The sequence below is a fragment of the Centruroides sculpturatus genome, unplaced genomic scaffold (genome assembly GCF_000671375.1).
Source record: "Centruroides sculpturatus isolate CEXI.00-Female unplaced genomic scaffold, Cexi_2.0 scaffold3151, whole genome shotgun sequence".
NCBI lineage: Eukaryota > Metazoa > Arthropoda > Arachnida > Scorpiones > Buthidae > Centruroides > Centruroides sculpturatus.
The window spans coordinates 1,658-12,910 of NW_019387239.1; the positions used below are offsets into that span (position 1 = coordinate 1,658).

The 11,253-nt window shown below is 27.4% G+C and overlaps 1 protein-coding gene across 1 annotated transcript; it reads right to left on the bottom strand.

The window, feature by feature from the left end:
• Positions 1–468: 468 nt before the first annotated feature.
• On the bottom strand, positions 469–6,641 carry LOC111616296 (T-box transcription factor TBX20-like). The gene is made up of 2 exons (XM_023357727.1): positions 6,351–6,641; positions 469–794 (listed from the first exon to the last, which is right to left on the bottom strand). The coding sequence occupies exons 1-2, from the start codon at positions 6,466–6,468 to the stop codon at positions 469–471; spliced, it is 444 nt and encodes a 147-aa protein (XP_023213495.1). The 5' UTR covers positions 6,469–6,641.
• Between the last annotated feature and the right edge of the window lie 4,612 nt (positions 6,642–11,253).

Sequence of the window (11,253 nt, forward strand, 5' to 3'; positions counted from 1 at the left end):
TTTACATCGTTATCAACGTCTTATTTGTATACATTTTTTACTGAGTTCATTTGACAGAATGAATGTCAGGAGAAGAGATTAATTACTTGATATTTAGATTCTTCTTAATATTTTGGCATTCTTAAATCGAATACACTATTTATAAACTATATTCGTCGAGCTATATATAAAAATCTGTATCTTTTAAGTCTTTAAATAATACTATTAATTTATTAAAATGAATTAAATAAATAAATATAAGATGTCGTAAATTTACAACTAAACTATAACATATTTACGACTTAAATTTAAAAATATAAATGAACTCATGTTTACTTAGGTTTAATGATGTTTGTGCAGACATACATTTTGAGTTAGAAATAACATTAATAAAATAAATTAATTTCTTTAAAATTTGAAGAGTTTTTACAAGGGCGCACAGTATCTTTAGCTCTCTTTTATGAGAGAGATGAAGATACGTAGGCCTATTTAGATATGAAAAACTAACCTGCCAGATTTTGTTATAATCATTTCAGTTCCTAATTCGTGGAATTTCTCCCATAGCTCCTTGTTTTCTAAGTGGCATTCTGATTTTTTTAAACTATCGCTGTTACATCGAGGTTTTAATGCATCGGTATAAGGATTTATAACTGTCTTTCCCACAGATTCAGCATTGTCCTCGCTATCGGATCTGCTATCTTCTACACAAGTACGTTCCGATTCAAAAATCGTTGGAGAAGTAGCGGGACTACAGATCGGACTAGCTTCTTCCTTTTCTGGATAATCGACCGGCCATAAACCCACTTCGGATAATCCTAAAAGAAAACACAAATATAAAACTTAATTATGATATATATTATTGAAAATCTGGCAGGTTTTATGAGAAACTTTATAATAAATATGTGGGAAAATTAACATCATAATTCAGGGTTCTACTAATTAAACCTATTCTTAATACTTGTTTTTTTAAAGTCTTTCGTACGTTTAGGCTAATTGTTTGATACAATAAAGAGAGATTCAAACAAGATTTTCCACAATTAATTGACGTATTACATAAAATAAATTAATAAATAATTTACAAATTTTTAAAATAAAAATATGTATTTATGTGTAAGCAGGCCTATGTCTAATGAAGTCTTGGAACTAGATAAATGTGAAACTCGTAATTAAACTTTAAAATATACTAACAAATAAAAGATTACAACTAAGTAAAGTAATTAAACATAGGCTACTACAGTTATATATAATATTGTTGAAATTTTAAGAAAATTAAAGATGATATTAAGCTAAACTTCGTCTCGAAATGCATTTAAATTTTATACCACAAACCTTTCAATTTTACCGAATTTACAGGAATATATTTTGGTAGATTAAAGTTAAATAAAATAAGTAAATAAATAAAAATGTAAACTTTTCATAACAATATTCAAACTGTATTTTACGTTAACAAAAATTACGAATAAATTCGATATAATAGAAACAATAATATTTGGAGAACCAATTGAACTTATCTTGAATGGGATCTGTTCGGTCAGAGCTCATATCATCCTCTTGAAATGATTGATTCTCTTATAATTTCAGATAGAAGTCCTCTTTCTTTTGTTGTCAGAGATCATTTATATATCTCGAACTTGTTCGGTTTTGTCACATATCATACTACATTATTATCATTTAATATATATATTATAGCTATTTCTTCTATAGAAAATATAATACGAATTGATTTAATAGCAAGATTTTTTTGCCGTTTTACAAACAAAGGCTTAAATTAAGGGGAGTTAATCTACTTTAATGCTCAAAATTTTATAATTATCTCCCTTATAAATGTTTCTGCAGAATTAAAAATATATTTTAAAAAAAAGTAGTATTTTTGTTATATATCTTTCTGCAGTTCATATAATGTTAAAGCAATAAAAATATTCGTCTATCCGAAATAAAAACATTGATTTGTATGGAATGCAAAATTACATTCCCTCGGGCAGACGCATATAAAATCTATTTACAAGTGTAGATAGTAAATAATAAAATACTTTATTAAAATTTCAATAAATTGATTTATATGAAGGCGTGATTGCTTATTAAAATTAATCTATAAGCGGTAAATATCTACATGCTTTCGGTATTCTCGCAATTTTAATTAAATTATACATGTGTTTAAAATTAAAATTAATTGATTTTTTTTTTTTAAATAATATTCTCGATTTTATAAACAGAATTTTTTAATTTTATTTTAAAAGTTGAGCAGAAGCTAATTTTAATTAAATTCAGAGTGAAATCTCCGTTCGAATTTTGTTTACACTTATAAAAACAATTAAATTCTCTTCGAACTTTAATGGAATTTCATAAATAATCATTTTAATTTAGTTTTAAAACATAAATTAAGATTAAAAATACATTTTTTGTTATGATTCCGATACCTAAATCTAGTTAAACTTCAGGCCAATAAATAATAATGATGGCCTAATCATAACATTGCCCAATTTCTCATCTCATCAATGTTTTCAGGAAAAAATTACCATCATTTTTCGTTAATTCGATCAAAATTACACAATATTGCTAGCAATTTTCCGCAAATTATCTTCCTATGACATTAGATTTTTTTTATTCATTAAAATTTATAAATCCTTTTTTTTCAAAATAAATAAATAAATAAATTCCACTTATTGTAAAGTTTAACTAAATAATTCGAATAAAAAATAAATAAGTTCGTTTTTTTGTTAAAATTGCATAAGATGAAAGCTTAATATAGAAAAAAAATAAGGTTAAAATATAGAGCCGTGTTTCTTGATAAATTATAACTTAATTTAACTGGAGTTTTTGTCAACGTAGTTGACATTTAATATTTTCGATATTCGGTGACAATATATTGTCAGCTTTAGTTTAAATCCTATTTTATCTTTAAGGCGTGTAGGCCTGCTCTTCGTGGTTACTATATAATTACATTTAGTTTAACAGCGTACTTAATATTGGTCAAGGTGCATTACTAGTCCAAAATATCAGTGAAATTTAATCAATTATTAAATTAATTATAAACTAGGTTATTATTCTAAATAAGATAATTTTATAAGGAAATCGTTAAAAATTCATTAATACATCTTCCTTATAAGTTGTTAAAGGCTTCGATGTTACGAAATTAATCGCGAATTTACATGTAAATTGTGAAATTTCTGAGCTTTTTATCTTTTATATAATATATAAATCGACATTTAGGAATTTAATTGTTTTCTTAACGTTTTAATTATGTTTTAAGGAACTTAATTCGATTTGCGACGATTTCCTTCTTAAGAAAATAAGTTTATAAAGTAAATTATTTGCATAATTACGATTTTAAAGGGGAAAAATTATTATTTTAAATTGTTTTAAAATTCAAAATTAACCAATAATGGTTTAAAATTCGATTTTTTTTTTTATGTATTAATAGCTTAAATGGAACTTTATCTGCGTGAAGATGCAATTGAGATTACAAAGACTCGGGCGACTTAAAGAACTGCCAAAAACATTCAAGTACATTTAAGGAACCATTGCCAATCAGATAAAACATGAGTAGAAAAGGGTAATGTGTAGGTAGCGATCCGTGCAAGAGAAGGGAGAAGTACCTGTCTCACTCAATCTTCTTGTAGCTGCAAATAGGACAGATGGGTCTGTGGCGAGCGCTCTTCTATGCCACTTCTTCAATTTGTTTAATGGTTTCTCCACCTAGCCTACCTTTAAAAATGGTTAAATTCAGCATATCTGGTAAACTTAGCCTGTTTTCCTTATTATAATAGACTAAGTTCCTATGATTTAAGATTCAAAACGTAGACTTTAATTTTTACTGATTTTTTCCTGTGTTTTCCTTCGCAGCCACTAAAAATCAATGCTTTTAAAGTTATGCTTTTTTTTAAAAAAAAATTAATTTATTTACAATTCTATTCTTTTCTTCTTTGAAATTTGACATAGGTCTTATTTTTATTCCGTAAATAATTACACTTGTCAACGAGAAATTGCTTACTTAATTGCACGCTTCTAAATTTGAATATAATCATGATTTTATTAATGAAGAAGCAAAACTAATATATATATAATATAGGCCTAATATTATAACCAAAATTACCAGTTAAGTAATTAATGGCAATACTGAAGGAGAAACTTTGACTATTAAACTTTCCAATGTAAATGCTGGCAATCTGGATTAGATTTGAAGCATGTGTCCCACATTAAATCAAATTACTCGTGCAAGAAATTCTCCTCAAATATGAAATAATTCATAATTTCGCTTTCAACTTAAAAAAAATTTGAAAATTTTTATAGTAAAGCTTCCGAAAATAGCAGAAGATATTCTAATATTTCTGAATTTTATATTGCTTATTTAAAAAATTTGACTAGACTATGATAACAGCATTATTAATTAATATAATATTAAGATAAATTAAGAAAATCAATAAGATCTTTGATAAAAGCATTAGAAAGCATTTTATGATGTTTACGCTTATGAATTTTAAATAAATGCAAGACTGATCTTCTTATTATAAAAAATAATCTTATAATTATATTATTATAAGCATCATTAATAAATTTATAATTAATTACACTTCTTATCTTAGTATAAACCGTAAGATACAAGTCATACATTATATTAAATTTAGAACAAATTTTCGTTTATAGAATTTAATTTAAATTTATGCCGTAAATTATAAATAATTATACAAAAGTAACACATTTTTCTATTTATTACGGACATGTAGGCCTGTTTAAGCAGAGTTTTTAAGTTCCCAAGCGTGTAGTTTAATAACAGTTATGGATTTCAAATATCAGAATTTAGCCTTTAGGCTTGACTCGATCTAATTATAAATGAGATTTTAAGTCATAAATACGTTTTTGAATGCAAAACAAGGCACTAAAACTAAAATGGGTTATAGAAGCCGGTCGTTTTAAAAATAAGTTTTAGGTCTCGTATACACAAATTTGATATTTTACATGTAACTGTGAATATGAATTATTTGCAAGTCACTTATTAGTGACCCACTGTGAAGTGATGAAAGAGTTGCGCAGCACGTCACCGAATTTTAATAGGTGTTGACAATCTGCAAACACAGACACGGCTTGTTTGTTAAGAACAATGTTGCCTATCATCACCCACATACTCTTAGGCTTATATTAGCACTGCTTTCCAGAAACAAATGCAATATTACAAATATCTTGCATACTTACTTATATATCATTGTAACAATCTCAATCTAAACCTTTTATATATACAGGCCTACAGATTACAAGCAATTCTACTATTATTTTCATTCATAACTTCTCGCTTATCTTTGAAGAAACAAATTAATGCCTTAATCAATTTATAGTGTTTAATCTGCCTATTTTAAAGCCCTATATTAATTAAATCACGAAGTATTTGGGAGTTTACGTAATTATTTAATAACTTTGAAGCAAATTATAACTTAGAATATATTATTTAAAGTCTGTACTTATAATATCTTAATGAAAATTATTATTTGTTTAAAAAAATTAATAATAATAATTCGGCTCTTCATTAAACTCACTCAACAGAAAATTATAGAAATCTGTTTAATATGTTAAAAGAAACTTGCTTAATTTCTTGATATAATAAACTTATTTGATTTCCTAACTAGATCTAAATCGGTCAAATTATTAATTTGCCTGTCGGATTTAATTAAAATGACAAGTAAATGATTGTAATATTTTAATTCAATATTTACTTCAAGCGAATGTATTTAAAAGCATTTATAAATTGAGAATAAATTTTTATCCTTTAAAATTTTAATTAACATCGATTAAAGTTTTAAATAAACTAAAAATATAGGTTTAGATATGAATTATTCTTATAACTAGATGTTATTAATGTTTCTTATCAGATAGTGGATCCTGTATTTTTGTTTAATATTGTATGCCTGATATTTCAGGATTCGATAAAATAATTCATACATTTTTAAGATCTTCTTATCTAAATAAAATAGTTTTTTTTTTTAAAGTTTTAGTTAATAGCATATTAAAATATTTAAATATTAGTTTCAAAACGATTCATTATAAAGCAAAACTCGATCTGGTAAATTTATACTAATTCAGACTACTCGGAATTTTTAGATTTACAATAGATTAAACTTTCTGAGTTTAATTCACGAAAGACTCACGGCACGGGGCCTATTAATATTTTATTGCAATTGTAGATTTAAATAATTAATACAGAAATTCGGAGTAAAATCTTATTTAGATTAGACAAAGTACGGTAGAAAGCACACATGAAAATTTTCCAGAATGATTATTGAATGGCACAATGTTCCATTCCCATTAAGGCTGTCGATTTAAACTAAATGAGGTCTAAATATGAAGGTTTAATTCATTTTAAGAATGAGAAAAAGACTCACCTGTGGGGAGAGAGGCCTCATCAAGTTCCTTCTCGGCCGGTTTTTCTTTAGCCATAATCGCCGCTATAGAAAAATCGGTGGCTTTGGTCACCACACCTTTCGTCAGAGACGACTGCATGTTGCAGATTACGGTTTAAAATCTGCTGTAATCACAAAGAAGAAGCATTTTTTGAGGATTTACATTCGAATCCCTAAAGGTAAATCGTCTATCACGTGTCAGGAGAAAGTTTCAAAGTTGCAGCTCCGAGAGTAGATGTTGCTGTAACGGAGGTTGCCGTAACGAAGTGTCAGGCCATCCACCAGCCATCGAAACAGACAAATAGGCGGAGAAGTGCAGCCAATCAGAAGCTGTACATGTTTCGGTCAATCCCTTGGGGTGGAGTTGAATCAAAATACAAATGTGCATCCCGGTTTGTGGTTAATTACATCTGTTGTGATTACGTCACTTTTTAGGGTAATTAACTCGTAGTTTGAATTGTAGGGATTTTTATTTTAAATTAATAGCTTTATCGGGCATTAAGAGATTTTTACTGCACTGGAGGTGATTAAAACTCTGCTTCAGAATATCATACCGCTTCGTTCTTAGTTTATTTTATTTACAAATAAATTCTTAATTAAACATTTAAAAGTCAAGATCGATACGTGCTCGAATTAGTTGGAATCTTTGGATTTTTAAATATATTATTTTATCGATTTATATATTTTCAACTGATTTTAAATGTATGTATATATTTAATTCTATTCTTAAATTATAGTTAATTGATTCAAATTAGCTGGATGATTAATTTAAATATATTATTTATATATTATAAATAATTCAATATAACTTGAAAGCTTATAATTATTTTTTTTTTATTTTATATAACTCTATAAGATTTATTCAAAATAAACTTTAAAATTACAATTTTTTTTTTAATCAAATGATAAAATTAAATGGAACTATTTAAAAATCGCCCAAAGGATTAATTATTAGATTTACATTTACCTATCATTATCTTTAAATCTGTTTTAATGATTTTTTTCCAAATGTCAAGCTGACTTATTTTTACAAAATGACTTTTTAAAACAATATTTAAGAATTTTATCAAGATTTTTACATTATATTCTTATATATTATAATGTAAAATATAGTTTTATCCGTTAAGGCTATACAGAAGAGTGATAGTCAGAACTAGAAGATGGAGAAATTATGATATTTTTGAATATTTTTCGTGTATAAGCCTATTAGTAAAGGTAACTAAAGTTAATTTTTGTTATTCTTGAAATTTTTTATATAAATATAAATGAATACAGGAGCCTTAACAAGTTTTTGATACATGAATAAGCGTTAGGTTTTTGGATATTGTGTTAAGTTTAATCAGCGTGTATTGTTAATTGGAGTGATTTCGATCGTTCTCTAACTTCAATCGGAGCAGAAAATGTACAAGAGTAGAAGTTATGTTGCTCGTTCGCATCCCGGGACGCATCGGTCTGACATCTGCAGCTAGACGTTGACAAGTTGGGCCCCCTATCGGACAGCAACCGAACTGATGTACAAGACGATAGAGCAGGGTGGAGATGGAAGGGACAACAAGGGACATTAGTTAACTTGGACGTGCTAGGTAGGTGGGCGTGGAGGAGTGGCGACATCCAGTAACGCCATCCACACCATGACGGATTAAGCGGTGCACCTTAATTGCTGCCATTGTTACCGGTGATGGGTTGGGCATGCGCAATTGTGTTTGTTTGTCTTGTAACGCGCGCCACTCACTTCATCAAGCTAGTACTAGGCCACCTAGCGGGAAAACTGACGAACTAACCGCCATGGGGTATTTGGCATCGTTTACAATAATTCATCTATTTTAGGACACTTTCTCTCCCACACCCTTAAATTTAGTATTTTACGCGAAGCCAATTCCTCTCCGAAATATTTCATTTGATAAATTATAGGAAAAGAATTTAAAAATTTTATCGATCGTTTTTGATGATTTGTTTAACATCTCCATACAAATATTTGCCACTGGGAGACATGTAATGTTGTCTTTTCTATCAAATATTTATACATGAAATTAATTTTGCTTATTACATGATTAATTCATATGTAAATACGTTTATTGAAGTGAATATTTTTATGTATTTGTTGATACTTTCATACAAATTTTTAATTGTAAAAGCGAGATAAATGAAGTAGAATTCTCTAAAGACAATGGAATTTATTAGGATGAACAGTATCTAGGGCTGCATGTTGCCTAGGATTAGTCACGTGCTTATTATAATGGTTTCTTCACTTATATACAGTAAGATACATCTAATATGTAGCTTGATTTCAATTATACAGCGTGTATTTTAAGCACAGTCTTTCGATTTTTTCCTTATAAGAAGCAATCCTGTAACGCAGGTTTGATATTAAAATAAAATAGCAGATGACGCAAAAATATAACTTAAATTCATTTGAAAACATTTTATCTGCACATAAATCAGAACTGTAATAATTTAAAAAGTTTTGAATAATAATTATTGATTTATTAAGGCTTTATTGATGAACAATTCTAATTTGTTGAAAATTTTGAAAAATATTTCTATTACAGTAAATTAGGAATCATCTCAACATTATTTATGAGATAAAAATACAGACTTTAATTAAGTTTTTCAAAATTAAAATTGTTATTATAAATCGAATTATGAAAAAATCTATATGCATTTTTTATACGTAGTAATTTATACGAAAATAATTTAAATTTTTGATTTTCTTAATAAAATATTTCATGAAATTCTCAGTAGAAGAGTTTATAAACTTTCTATTGACAAGTTGACGTAGGCGATTGATTTTATAAATTAAATTTCAACGTGTCACTAAAAGACTTTACTTAATGATTTCCGTAATTGCTTTCATTTATCAAAGTTTTGTTTCAGATCACACGTTAATCTATGCGCTGTCCATCTTCACTTAAGTGACTTTTGCATTTAACTAAGAGGTGGGAAAGTAGAAAAATAATCAAAGATTTTAGTAATGTGGCATCCGTATACTTCTCTTGGGAACTACTGCTTATCGTTCAACAACTTCTCCTCAATCAAGGATAAACCGGTAAAAACGTTGATCAATGCTGTCAGGAACTTATATCGGATTTCTAAACAAAGATAGAGCTAAAGTTTAGAAGAACTAAGAAAGTATTTCCATTGTTTCCAGCTTCAATTGACCGAATTTTTTTTCAATTCGTAGCTCTAAATTCAAATTTTAATTACCTTCAACATTAATAAGAACATATAAAAAGAAACACAATTAAAATAAATTATTATTAGTTGGTTGTATTTAATTTAAATGAAAAGAAAAAAAATAAACGAACTTTAGTGATTTTATCTATTTCTTACAGATCCTAATTATATTTGCATGTAACTGAATACTAATTTGAAAAGGACCAATAGGCTTCGAGATAAGAAAGTAAATTTGACTTTCTATAGAACTTATCGTTACAACGGAGCATACAAAGAGCATATTTCTGACAGGATCCTAATATATCTAATTCGAAAGCCGATAGAAGAGAAGATAACGTGGTTAATTTGACGATTTCTCTTCCAAATTCTAGGCTTGGAAAATCGATTATAAACACAAGATATAAGGCCTAGCAGTGCGTGGAGGAGACATCAATGGTCGCAGATNGTACTGTACAGTACACTTGATCAATGCTTAAATAGAATTACTTAAGTGTTAAATAATTAGAACAAATTAATTACAATTATTTGTTAAATGACTATTTAAAACTTTTGTGCTTGAAATATCTCTTGCAACTCTCACTGTAAGGAATCTTGTTTTTAAATGTTGTATTTATATACATAATTTGTGGGTATGTAGACAATATTAAAACAGTTTAAAATGAAATATGTTGAATATTTATTTATATAATAAACTATTATAACACAATTCTAAGCTATTAAATCAAATAAACGAAAATTTAAATGATTTAATTATATCTTATATATATCTAACTAACATTTGTTGATAATAAATTTATGCCATTTCTGATTGAAAAATACAATTTTGAAGATGAAAAACAATTTGATTTACGTAAGTGCTGAAAGATCTTATGATTATACTAACATAAAATAATTTTTTTAAAATTAATACAGCTTACAGCCAACACCACTTAGTGCATAGGCCTATAACTTATTAAAATCTAAAATAAAGACTAAAAATGATGTTTTTTTACAAAGCAATTATTTGGATTACCACTTCATATTGTAAATGTAGGTACTGTACACGTTAAGCTTCCAAGACAAAACTTGCATTCTAATTAAAGTAACTTAAAAATAAATATTTATTTACTTAGAAAGATATCATGCCAGCAAAAGACTACAATTTTTGGAATGTTTATAAACATATAATACATCTAATTCTATAGACCTAAATATGTCATAAATTTATCCAAACAAAACTCAAAATTTAGAGTTACAGCTAAACATTAGTCATTATTATAGTAATTACGCCCATGACAATAAAAGTGATTTTGTTTTCTTTGAAATTTTATAAGTGGGAGAGACAACATAAAATAGGACTACTCTCACCTAGTAGTTAAGAGGATATTTAAGAGGGTAGGGAATATCTTTAAGCAGAGAAAGTGACAGAGCGCAGTTGTCCCTGTCTAGTAACTCTGCAGATAAGATAATTTCCTTGTCTGGTTTTTGTTGCCTTTCTGCAAAACACACTGAATCCTAAGATGGAAATCTTTATGACTAGCTTTATTGCGGACTCTAGGTACGTCTTTAAATTTGTTTTTGTGTCATTCCATTCGAGCATTTCTAATTTTTAATCAAAATTTTATTTTGTGCGCTTCTGTCATTTCTTTTCGAGGAATTGAATTAAACGTCTTAATTTTCTAATTCGATATTCTATGAGAATTGATTCTTATTCCTCTTCTTTCAGGTTAAA

Bases quoted from the DNA above. Each gene is read 5' to 3' on its own strand.
- LOC111616296 (XM_023357727.1), bottom strand. From the start codon at position 6,468: ATGCAGTCGTCTCTGACGAAAGGTGTGGTGACCAAAGCCACCGATTTT. The intron at 795-6,350 runs GTGAGTCTTTTT...GTTTTCTTTTAG, and splicing joins TGAGGCCTCTCTCCCCACAG to GATTATCCGAAGTGGGTTTA.